Source organism: Aquila chrysaetos, chromosome 6 (assembly GCF_900496995.4).
Source record: "Aquila chrysaetos chrysaetos chromosome 6, bAquChr1.4, whole genome shotgun sequence".
In the NCBI taxonomy this organism is placed as follows: domain Eukaryota; kingdom Metazoa; phylum Chordata; class Aves; order Accipitriformes; family Accipitridae; genus Aquila; species Aquila chrysaetos.
The window spans coordinates 34,561,481-34,581,745 of NC_044009.1; the positions used below are offsets into that span (position 1 = coordinate 34,561,481).

General features: G+C 36.7%; 1 protein-coding gene across 7 annotated transcripts in view; it reads right to left on the bottom strand.

Moving 5' to 3' along the window:
• SLC4A10 (solute carrier family 4 member 10) overlaps window positions 1-20,265 on the bottom strand; it is a 165,323-nt gene that overhangs the window by 25,837 nt on the left and 119,221 nt on the right. For all 7 annotated transcript variants that reach the window (XM_030017004.2, XM_030017002.2, XM_030017005.2 and 4 more), the window contains 7 exons: window positions 16,284-16,441; window positions 14,408-14,495; window positions 13,734-13,880; window positions 13,023-13,123; window positions 11,479-11,653; window positions 11,166-11,299; window positions 9,723-9,968 (listed from right to left, as the gene is read on the bottom strand). In XM_030017004.2, coding sequence (XP_029872864.1) covers window positions 9,723-9,968; window positions 11,166-11,299; window positions 11,479-11,653; window positions 13,023-13,123; window positions 13,734-13,880; window positions 14,408-14,495; window positions 16,284-16,441 — 1,049 coding nt within the window. The remainder of the gene's footprint in view (window positions 1-9,722; window positions 9,969-11,165; window positions 11,300-11,478; window positions 11,654-13,022; window positions 13,124-13,733; window positions 13,881-14,407; window positions 14,496-16,283; window positions 16,442-20,265) is intronic.

Genomic DNA, 20,265 nt, shown 5'->3' on the forward strand with positions numbered 1-20,265 from the left:
TTGTGCAAACTCTACCCATGCAGACCAAAATCACCCTGCACCCAGCTTTTGTCACTGAATGGGTGCAGAATTAGGCCCTAACTGTAAAGATCAGATCCTGCTTTCTACCAGAAGATCATTCAAACAACAATCTCAGTGTTTTGATATATATAACATTACATTGTTTTCAATATTATATGTCTTTTGGCAACACTGACGTTTTCATATGAGACTGTATCATGGTAAAACTGTCTTCCAGCATCACACTAATTGCTTAACATTATAGAAATACGAGATAGTAAGACACTCCCTGTCCAGCCCAGAAAACACAATTGGAGGTACCGTTCAGTGCCAGAACATAGAAGATTATCTACTAAAATGTGACATTTCATAACAGATGCAATTGCTTCAATGATGACTATTTCCCAACACAACTGACCTGCAAGGAGAAACTCATATTAGTGAAATAAGGCTTTCTACTTTAATCTTTTAAAACTTTTAGTCTCTTTCACTGTCATTTTTTACTCTGAGAGGTCAGGTCTCGGAAGAAAAAGTAAAATACACTGAATTGTTAACAACTAACACATCTTTCTATTTTCTTGATAAAATATTACTCAGAAGGTTGGAATAAGTAAAAATGTATTGCCTCTTGGAGGTTCAAATGCTCTTAAGTTCTCGTAAAGTTGTTTAAAGTGCTGAGCACTTGCCCACTACAAGAGATCTATATGGAGTTTATGCTATTACCAATGAGCAAGAGACTATACATACACCTGTAAGTATATTTTCTAAGCAACATATTCAGCTCCAAATACAGTACCAACTTAGCAACGTACTCCCATGCTTTTTAGTGATAAGGAGTCAGCAATCATCTTCATTATGCTAAAAGATACAGAATGATTCATTTGATTCTCTTTCATTATGGCTAGGAAGAAACGGCTTTTTTTTCATGACTAGAATACAGGCAGGGAAGAATCTGACATTGGTTGTAGTGGCAAAAGCATAGGTGTCACTATAGTGAAAAAAAAATCTCTGCTGCCAATCTCACAATATACCCATTTCATCACACTGATGACAGAACAATTCTTTTTGCATCTTTACACTTTTGGCTACTGCAAGATGTTCTGATCTCCTGGGAGCAATTCAGTTGTCAAAACATGGGTGCCTACACACCCCATGGTATCTGTGACATCCATAATGGGTTGGCACATATGTGAGAGGGTCTACGGTGACTCGTGCCTTTGTTTTCACAGCAGCTGGAGGCTAAGAGATCTAAAATGGCACTAGATACCCAGTCACAGGTCACTCCCTTCTGTATTTAAAATGTCCGTATTTTGCGACTAGGCAGAAAACAGTGGAGCTTGCTTTCTCCTAGGGTATTTAAGCATCTAATACAGCCTATTACAAAATGGCTTATAAATCTGAGGTAGACTAATAAACCATTTCAGATGAGACAGTCTTCAGGAAATTGCTGGAGAACTGTCGTAAGATTAGAACTGACAAAAGGAAAAAGTCACAGAAAAACAATGGCCTGAAGCTGCTAGCTAGAAAAATAACCAGAGCGAGAAGTCCTTATTGCCTTCACGTCTTCCAAGGTACTCAAGAAATCTCCAGCAAATCAGGATGGGGAACAAAGGTAGATTAGAAATAATGAATTTTAGGACTGGCTAACAAACTGGCATCCTCTGGAGCCTGTACCTCTCTCCCTTTTACAGGAGGATCAAGACTTCAGCTAAGTCTTCAGCACCAATCCAACCGTGACAATATAGGCACTATAGGTCACTGATGGCACCCCCCTTCCCTTCCTTGTCCTCCCAACCTCCCCACATTTTTCCTAGCTCTTTTTGCTTTTCTTTTGTAAGTCTCAATTTCATGAATCTTTCTTTGGACAATGGGAAAGGGAACATGGGTTAGTAAATTAGAAATGTGTTATTTTATATGTAAAGTTGGGGAATAGTTTTCCCCTCCTTTGTAGATCAGCAATAAAAGATAAACATCATTGTTGCTCAACTACCAGTCAGGTGAAAGGTTCTGTACTAAAAACACTTTCATCCTGACTGTAACTTTCTGTTTACTGCAAAACAAGAAACATGTTTCCTAGGCCTATTTGTTCAACTGAAATTAACCTGGGTCTGCTGGGGGAATTCCTCTGATCTCCACTTCTTACCCTCCATTCTTCAGGCTTGTTCTTCACCATTTTCTTCTCTTTAACCTGTCATGCACGCTCTCCTCCTTACACAGACTTCAAACATGCAGCATGGTGCTAGTCCGTTCTGCTGCCATTACAGCCAGAATAAAAGCTTCGAACAAGAGCTTTGCACAGTGTTTTTGTCAGCAAATAAAACACACCTAAATGGTGCAGCTCCTTTGAAAGCCTCATGGTCATTCATCCCTAGGCAGTTGCCATTTTTCAGTATGTGTTTTCAAGAATAGGAGGCACTTACTATTGATGATTTTATCCAATTCATAAGGCACTGTTTTGGAGCTCCTATTTTTCCAGCACGTACATGTTGCAAGCTACACCTATTTATACTAGCTAAGGATCTGATCTATAAAAGATGCAACTGCAGCTTCTTCATGATTAGCCAACATACCATTTCCCCTTCCTAGAAGGGAAAAATCTCTTTCTGGCTCATTTAAGGTAGAGAATGAGATTTGCTCTATATGAATATTTATATTATTAAAAAAACAACAGGCAAGTATGACAAATAAGTTACAAAATGTGCTTGTTTAAACAATGTGTCTCACGGAATATCAGGGAACATATTTGGTAATATGAGTAGGAAGTTTTTCCCCTAAGACACAGAGTATGCTCTATGAGAGTGCTGTGCACTGATCACATAACAGAGACAGAATAAGAAGATGGTATGAAATGGAAGGTAACATCACCAATTTTCTTTTAAAAGTAAGGTATTAGAATATATGCATAAGTATTCTTTATGTTGCATTTACAAGGTTGAAGGAAAGTACATCAATAGCAGAATGCTATGCAAGTTTAGGTTGTCTCCAAATACACCATCTTCATGTGAATTATGGGCACTCGCAGAGTCTTTCTGTTTGTCTAACAACTTGTATGGGAAGGGGATGACAAAAATATCATAGGCGACTTTTCTCTGCTGTCCCATACCTACAACACCTGTATATCCCTGGCATTATATTTACCATATTCCTTCTCATGTCAACATTCATAATGATGAAATCAAAGTCTCAGTGGAGAAGAAACTGGAAACAAAATAATTAATACTGATGGGAAATGGACCTGTCAGATAAGTTCTATTCTCAGTATCACAAAACCCTTTCAAAGCACAGCTGTCATGGCAAGACAAGATTTTTTATTCATTTATTCATGAGATCTGCCACCCTGAATTAGACCACTGAGTTAAGTAGCCCATCTCTGACAATCACGAACATCAGTAGGCATCCATGTATATTCTCTTAAGTTGGAAGTCTGTATAGATTAGTTGGTGAAGTTGAGGAGGAAAACAGAAAAGCCTATAAAAGTATCTAGACAATGCACTCAGCAGCACAACAATTTCACACATACATAGAGAGAGATAAATCTGAGAGGGGGAAACTGATATTAGAATGAAAAAATCTCAAAGAATCAGGTTTCTTTGGATAGCACATCAGGAGGAGAATGTTGTTCTGTCAAGGGGAAAGTCTAGAAAACAGATTTATAATCCCATCATACCTTTGTTAACCTTGCCTGTCACTCATAAAGGTTGGTCTTTATCAGCTGCCTGGTGCAGTATGCAGTCCATGCATTCTTAGCAGCATTATGGTATGTAACTGCCATAAACAGAAGTTAACGTGCAGAAAAGCAGTGTAATTACGTGGGATATTGACAATTCATCTGAAAGCTTTCACTAAGAAATTGTCTAGGATGTCACTTCACCCTGCTTCCAAAGTTAAAAAAACATGCACCACAAGAGAAGAGATTCAGTACAATGCTGGTTCAGAAATAATATATTGTAATATACTATAATGCTATATGGTCAGCTTAAGTTTCTATTGTTCAGGTGTAGTGTATCAATACACATAAATGTCCTGTAACAAAACCACCCAAGGATTTTATGTAAGCCTTTCTAGATTTTGAAGGCATTGTGTAGACCAGCTATCAACTACAGACTGAATGCTGTGGAGAATTGCTTAACGAGGAGATCTGTTTCCAAAGTGGAGGGGATGAGTAGTAGGAAAGAATGAAGCAAGGTGGGCACTCCCTGGGCTCAAAAGAGAGAGAAAGAGAAAAATGAGTCAATTGGGTTGGGCAGACAAAGAGAGGTCCTAGAATAAAAGGAATAAAGAAAAATAATTTCTGGATTCCAGGGTTTATCAAGAAGCAAAAGGGAACCAGCAGTTAAACTCAATGATGGCAGTTGCATAATTCTGGGAGGAAGAGGGACAATCTTAGGGAAAAACACACACAATACGGCACAGTTACTTAACTGGAAAAAAAAAAAAAAACCAAACAAACAAAAACAAAAACCAAAAACTATAAAGAAAGGGAAAAGAAAAACTATATTCATATCTAAGTTCAAAGAAATCATTACAGGAATTGGAATTCAATTGCATGCCTGGGATCCTAATGAGAAATTCTGTGCTTATCATCACTGACTCTTCTCATTCCACTTGCAGCTTTATACAGGGTATAAACCAACATAATTTGCATCCAGTAATAATGTATTTAGATTAAGTCATATAGATAATGAAAGATTTAAAACTTGCTTGTGCAAACAGTGGTATGCACAAAACTAATCTTCACAATGGCTTCTAGAAGCAATGCTTTCTATAGCCTGCAAAAGATACTGAGATTGACATGAACTTGGCTCCTTAATTACATCAGAGTGGGATTTTCTACTTCTAATGCTTAAGTGCATGTCAATACCAAGACAGATTGCAATATGCATATTACTATGCCAAGAAATCACTTTAAAATTATTCAATGTAATCTGTTAATAATTGAGTAACTTCTGGTAAAGAATTATTAAAAACAACATGAATTCATCACTCTGAAAAAAGAATTAATAAAAAACAAAAGATATATAAAGTCCCAAGATCTAAGCAACCTCACACTGAGAAAGAATTCATCTTCTGTATTCTGAGATAACTATCTTAAAATGCTTGTATTTTAAAGAATACTGGATTGCTTTCTAAATCATGTTCCTTTCATCCACAATGCTTATTTTGTTTTCCTTTTGAGAACCTCTGTTTCTAATCCACCCAGTTGTAGGGTTCTCCTTTCCTAGCAAAAATGGTATCCTAATGTTTTATATACACATTAAAACTGATATGTATCAGTGTTCCAGACAGGATTCACTAACTGAAGATATATTTGCTACAGAGTAGGAAAAAGCAGGAGGAGGAGAGTACAGAAATAAGAGAGTTGCTATGCCAACCTACAAATGCTAATGGCATGACAAATACAAAAAGGTCACAGTAAAAAAAAAAACAAAAAAACAAAAAACAGATCAAAAAGTATGTGTATTTTATGTAATAAACAATGCAGCTACTGTATTTAAATTCCTTCAAAACAATGCAGTTCAAAAAGAAAAAAACTGCAGCACAGTAGCACACTGAAAATCAGGTTGTCTTTTTCCTTCTTTTGATTTAGCTCTTAAACGCCTTATTCTTTACTGTCCATATCATAAAGTTGGTGTTTTAAGAAAAAGTTACATATGAACACTGAATGGGTTTGCCTGCAAGTAGATCACCTGATGATTAGGGCCAATATTTCAAGAGAGTAACAAACAAGTATAATAAAGAAAATGAGTAAAAAGTGCATTAGGACTAGTTCTACATTAATTAGATCATGCAACAAAAGATATTTTTGTCTTTTTGAGATAGATTTCTGTAACGAACTCAAACTCTTATCTTCTACCTAAAATGGTAAATACAAATTTTTAAGAAATCTTTTAGGAGGACTTTCAGGTGATTTTCAAATATTTGGGTCTGCTTGATTTAAACAAAAAATAATCATCCCAACTGTTCTGAATGTTCTTTCTATAGTCTTCTAAGGTTTGTTATGGCAGATACTAGTAATGATTCTTGTACTCTTAAATATAAGAGGAGATGCATGCAGTACAGCCTTTTACATCAAACTCCTGCAACAGAGACTGTTTATGACAGAATTCAAACCCACCCAAAATACAGAATGGGTTTTCTTTCTCACTTGGAATATGGTTCCAATCTGGTTGAAATACCAACCATTTTAAATTACTATTTTCTTTGTCTCTCTAGTACTCCAAAGGACAGTACTAACAGCACGCCAATGACTTTTCCTGAGTCAAACTCATGTCTTCACCAGGGCAAAGGCAACAGTACTGGGATGTAGATGCACCTGTGGACATCAGAGCATCCTCAGAAAGCCCATGGCAGAAGAGATGCGGGCTGGCCCACAGCATACACTGGAAGCTTCAAATATATACAGTGTCCTGACCTATTTATCATCAACTTTTCAAGTGAGCAACAGACAGAATACAGAAAACACAGAAATTTTACAGTATAACCTGAGTTTTCCAGCATAGAATTGCAGATCCAAGAATAAAGTTTTACATAAGCTTTGGCTGCGCATTCAAAGAGAAATGAGTTGCTCAACCTTTTGAAGTTCACCCATTGCTAATTAAAGAACTGCCAAGGCTTTACTAACAATTAAAAACTTGTCTTTAAAATCCCCAAAGAGGAAAATGCAAACAGCTGTTTTAATTAGCAAAACAGCAGATACTAATTAGCTTCTGTAACAGAGTATGCTGGTCCTTTAAGGACAGGACCATTTTCAGCCCAAGTTTGTTACCCATTTAAACTGCAAGTAGAAGGACTGGAGTCAGATGCTGCAGAAAAAGCTTCTAATTCCTTGTGAAAGGAATATTCCCCAACTTCAAGTACACAAAGAAACAAGATTTTTTTTTTTCAAGTGAGCTTTTATGCTTATTTGTCTTCTAGTTTCTGATTTTTCTGGAACTGAGACATGTGCAGACATTTGAGCAGGGACCAAGGGTTATTTGAAATGTCTTGTCTTGCGGTGATCCCATGGGGATGATAATTGTGATACCTTCATGTTCTGGGCAAATGGTTACTGTGTCTGGACAGAGTAGTATGTGCATATCTGCACAGCAAACCTATGGAGTTCAGGTTGCACCAAGCCTGCTGTGAAAGCACGGGTCATTTGGGCAGCTGATGTAGAGCTGCTCCAACAGAGCACATCTTTCCATACTCCCAACTGTTGGGGCGGTTTTGAAGAACTAAGAAAAACTCAGATGAAGGAGAAAGGAAGGGAGAGAACAGAAGAGGCTGGAATTACTGCTTTGCTGTGTTCAGAGCACAGATCCTTGGAATCAGCAGATGTACTCTTACAAGATAATCGGTATGCATACTGGTGTTTCCAACAATCAGTTTTAAGGTTAAAAAAATATAAGCCACATCCCATAAGAGCTATGCTGCCTATAACCATGTCTACAGCTAGTCAGTTTGGTATTAGTGGGGTCTGTTCCCATGGACATGATATCTATAATAAACAGGATATTGCTGAAAGTAGAAGATATAACATAAATGTCGAAAGTGAAATGTAATGCAAGAGTTTAAAAGTCAATTTATTTGTACTATCTACACAGAGTGGAAGAATAACTGAGAATATAGGTATGAAATGATGACCCCATAAATAACTACAAAACTATTATATCAAATAATTTTGATAGCTATATATGTGTTTGAAACCACCAGGCAGTGGTCAATCTTTCTTCCAAACATCTGGAAGACACTTGTCCTTCAGGAATTGTGTTTGGAAAATCTAACTCATGTGCTGGTATTCCAACACTGTAGGACAGGACAGGTCAATAGCTGTAACTGGAGGACAACAATTGCTGCTCTTATACCATTCTGTGTGCTCTGCACGTTCTACATTCAATGAAGACAATTACCAAGGGCACGCAGCAAGTAAACAACACCCTTCAAAAATCAATTTGGGATTCTGATTAATGAATGGAATTTTAAATAAAACCAAAAACATTTATTTGCAAACATAAGGACTATGATAAAACACTTCCATAAAATACAGAGATACCTATCACTGTACCCCTATACAATTAAGACTGTTAATCTTATTTCTCCAAAATCTCAAGCAATATCACAGGATTCAGCTAACCATGAATAAAGCTAACTACCCAGGAATCAGTATTTCTATTTGTGTTTATGCTTTTCATTACATATTTTAACAGCTCAGCTCCACCTGCTAAATGGTTTCTGAATATTTTTTTGTCTTTGTATAGTATTTCAACATCCGTTTTTCAAAACCGTATGAGAACATTGTATTCCCTTTCCCTTTGAGACAACTACTTTCAAGTGGTAAAGGAAACAAAAATAATCCACAAACACTGTGCTATATGAGGCTCTTTAGGGTAAAATACTGACTCTATAGAAGTTAAGTGAAGTTAAATAAGACCAGAATATAACCTCAACAGCATGCATGGTCTATTCTTGATGTTTATTGCTCTCTCTTCAAATTAATAGTCCTTTGTCTACTGATTAAACTATTAGAGAGAAATAGTATTTTTTTCAGCATGATGAGAGAGTATGTCACAGCAGAACTATAGTTTCTATAATTTAACTTGTTCTGTATTAAGGTATATAATGTGCATTCAGATTCAGGATTTGCTAACTATTTTCCTAGTGATAACATATACAAAGCTCAAATGTTTTCTCTGTTGCTGCGTTTTGTTTTTCCCAGCTTAAAATGCAAATGAGACATTTGGTTGAGACACTCCTGTTTTTCCAGTGAACAGAAGATGTGGCACTGTTCAGGCATTGTTCCTTTTGGGGCCCACCCTGCTCATGCAGAGGGTTCAAACGGGTTCAGTGAAATAAAAAAGACATTTCTGGAGGGGGTTCTTCTCTGAAAATGCTTTTTAATGACATTTGAGTTGCTGAGGTGATCAGGCTTAATTGGCCTCAGGACAGACTAGGATCTTGTCCTTTACTAGAAGAACATTTTTGTTCTCATATCAGAGAAACAAGTCTATGAGTTTTTATTTCTAAATGAAACTATACTGATTAAAGCCATTCACATTTTTATTCCCCAAGTAGAATACTACCTGTCAAAACTCCACCATAAAGTAAAGCTGCTTAAATGGAGTCAAATTAAAAAATCTTGTTATTAAGAACAAATTGATTATGACAAAATCAATCACTGCTGGGAAGCACCTAACAATTCCAAATCCACTTCAGTTCTTGGAGCTTGAACTTTAACTGCCAGAGAGGTTAAAATAAAGGAGGTACATCAAATTATATCCTTCTTAGATAGGTCAATATTTCAATTTGGGAAAAAAACCCAACAGATAAATATGATATAAAAGTGTTGCCTGAACACCCAATAAAATATTATAAATCATCAGTACAAGGTTATACTAACAGATCACTGAGTTACACTTCACTAAATAAATATGTGAATAAAGACCTAAAGCTGAGGTCCCTCCAAGTCCTATGTTTTATTCTAGGACTTCCAAGTTGCATGTGTGTAAGCTTTTCCAAACTCCAAGTCAAGATATTTTTACTTAAGTAAATGTGTACTGCTTGTACACATACCTCCAGTAACTACTGCGTCCATATGCCAGCATCATGCCTAACTCAATAGCTTCCACATGTTAAGTTTGCAACTACTGCAAACCTTTCCTGCTGTGCACTGGTTTGCATCCCTCCCAGAAAAAACATAACCTATGAAAAAAAACCCCAGTGTTAACAGAAGAAATCTTACTTACGAGTACTTAGTCAGCAGATCCAAATCATTATGCATGTTGATTGGATATGTCTCACTGAGATGAAATAGCTTCTCTAAGGCCTCATAAATGAAAATGATGCAGATAAGAGAAGCAAAAGCTTCTTCAGTAAACCGGGTAATGTAGCAGACTAGGGAGCTTGCATCAGTTGCAACAAGGATGATGCACAGGATTGCAGTCCACAGTCCAATGCTAGCTCTCAGAGAAAGGTACGACAACCCATACTCTCTAAAAAAAAAAAGAAAACAAATTAAACACAGTTTATCTTTTGTCCAGCCACAGTAAATGGAGAAGAGGCAGCTCCAAAATTTCCTTTCCCTAGGGATGGGAGATTCTGGGGACAGTCTGAATCAGAAATTATTTACCTATTGTGAACTGAAGATACTGTCAAGTCACCTCTTGACCTGAGCTCTCCTCCCAATTAACAGGACACAAAGAGCTTGCACTCTCTACTAGAGTGAGCAAGCGGCTTTGAGAGCAGTCACACACATGAAGTGTATAAGCACCACCCATTTTTTATCCCATATCCTGCCTTGTGAACAGGCAACACCTGCCAATTTCTTCTTAAGCTGCAAGAACAGCTAAAACAACAACTTTCATCAAAATCCTGTATGCTTATTGCACATGATAATAGAGCTCCAAACACAATGGGTGACATTATCACAGAGAACTGAAAGGTCTACCTGAAGGTGATAAAAGTGCTAAGTGCACTTTTGGAGTGCTAAGCGGGATCTCCTACTCTATGTTGTTCAGGAGATCTTGGTGCAGAAGTCCCCATCACAGCAATAAGGCAGAAAAGCAGAAAGGATCACAGAGAAGCATGATGGTTGCCAAGATGCAGACATAATTTTTACCCACACTGTGGCAGAGGTATGTCATGTACAGCACATTAATATAAATGTGGGAATATGCTGTTCTGGCATGACACTTCACCCCTCCTCTGTTCAGGTGGAAGAAGGGCAGGGTCTATATTAGTGACTATTGAAAGATGGCACCACTGCCACTGCACTTGCTTCCTGGGTGAGAGGTAACACCTTCTGCATGAGTTAGGGATGAGATAAACCACAGATTTAAATGTATTGTTTCAGAGTAGAAAATGATACAATTAAAAAAATAAAACAACCAAACCACCATCCTGAAGCTTGCATTCCCTTCAAAACAGGTTGGGGTTTTGGTTTTTTTTAAAACAAACCAAAAAAACAACAATTTAAAAAAAAAAAAACCCACCCAAACATCAACCTTTCTGCATTACCACCAATTCACTTGTCTCAGTCACTGCATAATTTTCAGAGTCTGAAAGCTTAAGCAATGCACTCCAAAACAAACTACTGATCTTACTCTGCAGATGTTGGAACTTTGGGATCACTGTCTCTACTTTTACCTAACAACACCTGAGGGATGATGCATATCATGATCTTCACTTACTTGCAAAATTTGAATAATATCTTCTCAAATACTAAAACTGGTCCTGTGCTGCCAAGTATAGTGAGAGGCTGTCCACCAAAGAGAGAGTAGGCAATTCCAGTCATGGATGCTCCAAACAGCGATTCTATTGCACTCTGAATATGATACAAAGAGAAGTGTCCATAAATTTTCAAACAGGTTCTTTTTGCAATGTCTATAGCCTTCTAAACATTGAAACACCAATATTTAAAGGTGATTCATGCAACAGTAAGAAAATACTAACCACAAAGGTAGGAATTTAAGTTTGTTTTAAAAGTTCAGATTTAACACATACTATACGACCTTCAGTTGCTTCTCCAAGCAGACCACCAAATGTGATGACAGGAGACATGCAAGCACAGTAGAGAAACAAAAATGATGCCAGACACTGCAGACTGAGAGCATCCCTGAAGTCACTCCAGAAGAAGGGAGCTTTTCTTTTTATATCTAAAATCAATCCTCCAAAAAATCTAAAAAACATAGAACAGATCAAATTAATGAAAAAGGCATACCAAACTTTCTTCCACAGTACTCCCTTAAATATACTGCAGAGAAGCTATCGTTCCTTGATCAAATGATACATACTCATAATTCACCCTTCCCAGCAAAAGTTTCTGGGAACTCTTTCTTGATAACTTTCATCAGGAAATTGTGCTTTTAAAACAAACTAATTTGCATATTTCTTTTATAAAATCTCCATCTAATCATCCAGACCCAAAACTTCTGAACAGTTGTTAGCTCCCACACATAAAATCCTATTATTTATTATGTGAAGTGATTCTTTGCATTTGTTTAATCAGAGAGCTACCACAGTGCCCATTTGCCGACACGTCTACATATAGAGCTTCACATTCTTTATTTGAGAACCTGTTCCTAAACACACTTGATGATAGAATTGAATACAGGCCACAATTTTCCAAGAACAAGAAATGTCACCTTTTGTCATTTACTCTGTGCTAACTATAATCAAGTATTTAGGAACAAACTCTCTCTTACAATATACCACACAGTTAAAGTAAATATCCCCGCAATGCTCTTTTTCTCACAGGCACCCGATATATCAGATGTTGCTGGGGTAAAGAGGAAGATGAAGTGCCACCATCTTCTAAATATTAGAACGATCGTTTGAGCTGTCAATGACCAGGTTCACCACTGAGGGAACAGCTTACAGCCAGACTGGCCATCATCTGCTCTGCCCCACCGTGTACACTAACACTAACCTGAATCTTTAGCCTTATGCAGGTAGGAACGATATTTTAATATCAAGAGGCAGCAAGGTAAAAGAAAAGTCTATCACACAGCTACACTGAACTAAGGCAACCACGAACAGCTGATGCACTTACAGCACACCACATTAGACCAGAGAAAATAAGAATTCCTTGGGCAAATTTTTCTTTCCAATGTATGTATAACTGCAGCCACCATGGTAATCATCGCCTCATGTACTGGGACATATTATGGCTTACTGAGGTAAAAAAGAAATGCTAGAGCTGCACAACCCTTACAAAATAGTTGTAAGCATTCATAATATATGGCATAAGACTATTCCCAACTTTTCCTTCATGCTGTACAAAAATAAGAAATGTTAAAGTTTAACAGAGGTCTGACCTTTATAAATAATAGAGAAAGGAGCTTGCAATAAATACAATGTGAAAACTCAAACCCTCTTGCCCTCTCCCCGTCTCTGCAAATTAGCATGTATGTGGTATGCAAATCAGAAAAAATGCCTGAAAAAATTCATATGCCAAGGCAGTCACTTGAGAGAGAACCAGACCATCATGGTTCCTTTGGAAGTGCATCACTTAGAACACTTGAGATTTTGCACATGTTTTCACTAACTTTCCAGTGCGTTGCAGTTCTGGTCCAGAGTGTCCTCCAGGTTGTTCTGCATCCCCATGGGCTGCAGTTCCATTTGGCACTCCCGGGATCTTACGCTTCTCCTACCAGAAGGAAAAGATACTTCTCATGTGTCTTAGTAACTAAAACATAATTTTAGCAGAGGAAACAGGCTTTGAGAGTTGAAAGACTAAACGTGTAAATTTTATTGTAAGATTCATCAACATAACCTCTTCATAAGCTGTAGAGGAGTTCTGTAACGGGAAATAGTAGAAGGAATTGTGGTCTAAGATATTTAAAGAATGGATCACAGAAAATCTTGTATCAGAAAACGTTTTAAAGAGTAGCAAGCCAGGTTGCTTTGACCAATTCTTGCAATAAGCTTAGAACAAAAACAAACCATGGCTGTTCAGAATAATCAAAGATGTTTATGACCAACTACCCCTGAATTTAAGATCTTTAGATACAACTATCTATGTTTATTCAGGAGAGAACTAGTACCGAGCTACACAAAATGTCACCACTATACCGTATGCTTGCAAGACAAGGGTTCTCTTAAAGCAAATTAACAAAAACAAAAAGAAAAAAAAAAAAAAGAGCATGCAAAATGTCTATATAGTGACTCTGCTAAATGCTAAATTAATGAGACTTAATTCTACCTAGCAAAAATTCATCACAACTTTTAAAAGTGTCTGAATTTTGCAGTGTACAAACCTGAGAGGGAACATTTTTAGGTGGTTCTATTCGAATCGTTGGGTCCCACTCTCCAGGAGGGAGAACAGTAACCTGATCAAGAAACTCATCAATTCCAGACACCAAGTCATTGCGGTCCTTTGCTTTGTAAGCAACATCATGGAACACCTGTGAAAAATGGAGAAGTGTACGTGGGAGCAAAAAGAGATGGGGAAAGGAATACTTTCATAACATTTTTTTACAATGGCCCCTTTTCTCTGAAATAGAACTCTGATAGAACACACTTCCTGCAGTACCTACCAAACAAACAAACTCAACTTCAAATGACTAGAGTTTCTGGTACATAGTTTTCATAGAAGCTCCAGCTGCTATGGAAAAAAATGCTTATGGGTGCTAAATGTTCCAGAGATTTTACAGTTTAAAACACAATTAATTCCACTGGAAAGTAACTGTGTAAAATGGAATCTTCTCTGTGAAGATATCCTTGCATGTGAATATTGTTTCTCATTTTGTTAACTCCTTACAGCAGCATAATCTTGGCTGTTACAGGATCATGAAATGAACTAGAATGCTATTTGTGCATCATCAGAATGATTAGCCACATTTAATCTGGACGATTCCACATTGGAGATTCCCTATTACACACCTCCTCAGTCAGTACAAAATGACTAAAACCAAGACATGAATAAAAATACCTCATCTGTCATTAGTGTTGCAATTGACCTTCCAATCTCATGGTATTGTTGCCCTTTACCCAGTGGTCCAAGAAGAATAAACAAAAATCTACAAATAAAAGATAAATTAAAAAAAAGTGAAAGATAGATGGTTGAAAGTAACTATACATACTACAGAAATACTTATTTAAAAATTAGACTAGAAGAATCTCCAAGACAAATATTATATATAATCTCTTTCAAGATCCTCACACATGCATTTAAACATGAAGCTCTGGTTAGAAAAAATGTGAAAATAACTTCCAAAAATATATCATAAGCTTCACAGTCAGACTTGATTGAGACTATCAAAACCTTGTTATATAACAAACCTTACCTTACATAATAAATTTATGCAATTATAATCTACGTACAGAACACATTATTTAATTCTGTTAATTCAGCAAAATCAACTATTTTATGATAATAGTATTATTGCAATATTGGGGAAGTTAAATTACCCCAAATAAAAATCATTTTAAAATCATTCTTATTCCCATTAAGGCTCTAGACAGCCTCTATCTAGGCTTGGGGCTAGTAGGGTTCTATAAAATGCAGAGGACAGGTTCAAATGAAATAACTGAAGTTCTCAGTTTTGCTAAAATGCAAAAGACAATTTTTTGACTAACATTATTACCTTTTTTTTTTTTAATAAACATTTTTGCAGAAATTCTTAATTATCCTAATTTTTAATTATTTCATTTTCTTTTGGCCAAAAATCAAGAAATCTGTTGTTTTCCTTTTGGTGGGTTTTTTCTGTGGAAAGCTGGGAAAGGTTACAAGGAAAGGCTTCAGAAGATTTTTTCAAAGCCAGCTCAGTCCCTCAATGTTCCTTATACACAGGCAAAAATTAGAGAAGACCAAAAAAGTCATATCCAAAGTAACTACAACTTAAAGAAAATTTTGTACTGTTTATCTGACTGGAAGCAAAGATCTGAGTCTCAGCATTGCATTTCATATCATAACACTCCTTCCTGAGTGTCACAAACAACTGGAATACACTACTGCCTTCTGTCGGAATTCTATTTTTACAGAAACTAAAAGAGGGAAGGTGAAAGAGAGGCAGAATAGGTGTACAAACATATGCACAAATACAAAAAAAAGTGAGAGACTGCAATAATAGTTAAAGCAGTGAATTCAGATATGGGAGAATCACTTCGGAGTTTTGATCTGAATCAACCCCAGCAGGAAACCATGTATCTGCTGATCTATTTAAATGCTTTCTATTTGACTACAAAGTCTATTTTAGATTTTTAAAAATTCCTCATAATTTGTTCTCAGAACCAAAGTACTTCAGAAAAAGTTTCAACTTAGAAAAAAATTAATAAAAATATATGGTTAAAAGTCACGTTCACTACCATGCAAGTATCTACAAAGTAACTTTTAGAGGAGCATGATATTTACAGCATGTTCTTCATCCATTCACTGTCCTTAGCGAATCAAATCACAGTTTGTTTCTTCCCTCTATTCAATTCCTTCTTCATTTTTTTCTTCTGGATATACTTATGCATTATCACACAAGTAGCTTCAGCAGATGAAATATTCTAAGCAGCTGAATATTTCACCTTAGTATTTCATCTGCAGTATTACCAGTTTGTATAGGATAAACTGTGTATTGTAACCTAACAAGCTATCATTTCTACTTCTGTGAAGAATGATTATCTGCACACACAAACGGCATGTCTCTGAATATACCCATACATTATTTAAAGGATAAGTGGAAAGATGTCTCTAAGAGGTATCTTTGTTAAAGAACGAACCAAATTCATAACTCAGTAAATGACAAAGTTGAAGGTCACATCACCCTGTCTCCACAAGGTACTCAGAAAAACATGAAGAGAAATAAATCCAACTGTACCTTGTTGGAATCGGAACTTCAGCTAGTCCTGTAAGCAGCACTGCAGGAGATAACCTAACAAAAGCAACAACCGCACGGTCCAGGAACTCTAGTTCGCCAACTAAGATGTTTGATGCTTCAGCTCCAGGTGGTATCTTTTTCATGAAGTGTAGGTCAACCTGGGAAAGTATATTACAACCTGAAAGTTATTCACAGAGATTTTTTTCCCTCTGATTTGTTGACAGAAACTTTCTAGTCACTGCACTATAATCTTAGTTATTTCAATTACACGGTTTCTACTATTCTTGTCTGTTGAGTAACTTTTTTAAATAAAAGTGTTTCTCAAAACCAAGTAACTGCTCTTTCATTATTTGACTAATTTTTCTTGGAAACATAGTTAAAGTACTGCAAAATTAATTTATGAGGACAACAAATCACATTCAAAATCTTGTTAAGAATATAGTATTAATTTCCTAGTAATACTTTTTATCAATAATCGTAACAGCATCAATAATTTGTAACAGAATCAGTAAGTCATAACAGTAGAAGAAACGAAGACACCTTATTTTTCCATAATTAACAATTCTGGTGATCATGAATCCATAGTTGCTGTATCATAATTTCAATGAGAAGAACAGGTTCCACTACATGTAATGTTCCTTCTACTACACTAAGTGGGATGTATTTTTGGTTTTGGATTTAATGGAAGACAGTTGCCCATCTGCTGAAAATAACAGAAAATAAGCTATGACCGTGACCGTCTCAAGAGTAAACTGAAAGAACAAAGCAGAATAAAAACCTTAGAGTTTTAAGGCAGTGATGTTGACTTTTGCAGGGACAGTAGGAAAAAACGGAGAAGCAGCTTCATCGTGACATTGCTATACAAGCTCCAGGTATTTGCCTAGGAATGTGTTAATATGTATTTATTTCCTCAGTAGCAGTCTAGAGCTTACTCTGTAACAAAGATCGACATGGAGTAATAGAGTATATAATGTATGTTTGATTTCATTATGCACGAGTATTGTCTACATTTCAAAATGCATGAATTTTGTCATTTGCTTTCCTTTTATTAATCTAAACACAACAACAGCAACCAAATCCAATATAAACTGTTAAAGTGGACCATTTTAATGTCTATCTTACAGCCATCTGTCAGTACTAGTTTGCATAGTTTTTGGTAATATTTAGAAAATTGTTTTCTTGCAAATGGCTCTGGCACTAAATCAGAATTCAGATATAACACAGTTGCCTGTGTAATGAAATCTTATTTCGCTGAGATCACAAAGAGATGTCTAATGCTACCCTAAGCTAATCTAGAACAATGACCAAATACCTCACAAAGTTAAACAAGCATCAAATCAACCTGGAAGGTTGGAGACCAAGTACTTTTTCAAGTTAAAGTATCAGCGAGGCAAATTCTATTCCCCATTCAAATCACAAAATAACTCGTGAGGGTTAAATACAAAACCGAAACAGATTCACTTCGCGCCTAATTTTGGTGTCATAGGTCATTTATAGTTGAGAGAAAGGAAATAGTCTTTCGGGCACATAGCAATGTGCATTCTGTGCCAATTTTACCTTGTGAATGGATTTAACATTTAATAACTAGTGTCTCACGTACATGCTACAGTTGTCACCTTAATGTCCCACTAACATACCAATCACAGGATCAAGATTCAGATCTGAAAGAAACATTCAGTCTCCTGTCTACCAGAAAGCATTTCCAGATATGTTTCCTGTACTATTTATCAGCTTGAGATTCCAAAATCTTTTAGGTAGTGAACAGAGCCCCAGTTAGAAGAAAAATAGCTGGCAGAGAAGCATCAAACTAGGCAAATACACCCGAACCCCGGGTGTTGCTTCCACTACACGGTGAGAGCAGAGGTGGCCCTGAAGTGAATCTGGGGCAATGGCGGAAGCTACATCCTTCAAATGCTTCATCTAACCTATCCATCATATGTATCTTATCCCAAGAGGTCTTTAGCTGGAGAGACCTCACATTCATCTTAATCTGCACTCTAACCTGAGCCACATTCATGACCTGGCACTAAATAGTCCCAGTAAGCTCCGATTAAACATAAAACTAAATAACTAATGTGGAGGTCATTCCCCTCCAAGGCAACTCAAGGACTGAAAAGAGTGGTGGAGACCTCCCCCAGAAGCAAACAAATTGACATGAAGACAGACAGAAGATACCCAACATCACTTCTTAAGCAAGCCATGACACACATTAATCAAATTTATTTATAAGCAGGGCCAACCAGTATTCAAAAACAAGTCAATTATTTCACATGGTATTTGAAAGACCAAACTCTGTCAGTATGGAACCAGGGTTTGATTCAGAAATACTGTTTCCACGTGGAGCATAGGAACGTTGCCATGAGAACGGATGCGGGTGCAGTCTCTTTATAAATTTTGTATTTCAGGACAACTAGGGTTTCCTTCAGCCTCTGGCATAAGAAGCAGAGACCAGGCAGATGCAGTTGTTAAACTGCCATCCCCATCCTGCTCAGACACGGGATAAAGTGGTGCCGTGACAGATCATATCCATATCACCCCCCGAATACAAAGTCCTCACCGTGTCCCCAGAGAAAGAGGAGTGACTCATTTACAAGTACAAGCATCAGAAGTGATGTCTCCCTCTCTGTGCTACTGAAGTAACATTCAAGACAGCTTTTAGTGCCATGTCTCACATTATTCATAAATAGATACCAATACAATCAACACAGTCTCAGTGCTCTACTCAGATTAAGTCAGCTTTTTGAATCAACTCCAAAATTTGGAATATTAGAAGTAGCCCATGGGAGACAGATTAGCAAGAAGATAATATGTGAGGTAGTCAAAGGTGCTTTTTTGTAGAAGATAAATGAAATTAATATGTGGAACAAAATTGGAGCAAGAAATCACAATACTCAAGAGAAAATTAGTGCACTGCTCTACTTTCCTCTCAATCTGTGCCTATAATTCCAATTATAACCATTGGGAGTTCCTGCAATAGCACATTTCAAGGGGAAATTGTACTTTACTTATGCATCTTTAAAAAGATCCATTTATCCTTTTGAAGGCAGTCAAAAAAGGTATTTAGATTACAATCCTTTACTGTTATTTCATTCCTGCAAACAAAGGTTGTTCCCTTCATATTCCTGACAACCTTGTTGGTATCTAACACTGCCGAGGTAGCCAAAAGATGACATGTTGATCTCTGCTCAGGCCAGTTTAATTAGAAGAGCTCTTTTGATCAGCAAAGCTGCAGCACTACAGAAATAGTGAGTGAAAGATCAAATGATGCAGCCCCCATTCTTGTTTAATACAAACATCATGCAGCTAGATAACGGACTGGGATTTTGATCCTACAACACTCAAAGCAATTGGGGAAACGTCCAAGAAAAGCACTACTGAAAATCATGTCATTCCCTTTGGGTTGTTATGAGCTTCACCTCTGCACAGCTTAATTTTGAATAGATAGCTTTATTTATATTTGATATCCTTTACAAAATTTTACATCTTGATATTAGAACACTTGCCAAAACAATCAGTTTTAGTTAACACTTTTAATATAAATATCAGGAAACCAAAATCATATTTGACTTTTTAAAGCATTATAATCTTAGTTTTAAATATTTTTAAAGTATTAGCATTAAATTTTTAACAACTTGTCATTGTTTATGTATCTCCTTCCTACCTCTGTAGAAATGTGGTCCATAACACATCCCCAGCCAGCCTCCTTTCTTCTCACTCTCTTTGACAAAAAGATCTGTTTCCCATCTTTATTTCAGCCATACACCATTCGTAGTCTAGCATGTTCAGTCAAGAATTCAAATGGTGCAAATAGCTACTGCTGCTAGGAAATAAGTCTGGCACCAGATGGAGCAATCGCATAACTCTACTTTTAGCTCAGTTGCACTAACATTAAGATTTAACAGACTCAAAGTGCTGTTCTTCAGAATTTTGGTTTAAATCACCTTTCTTCACTTACTCAACCTTTGTTGTATTAATGTGTCAG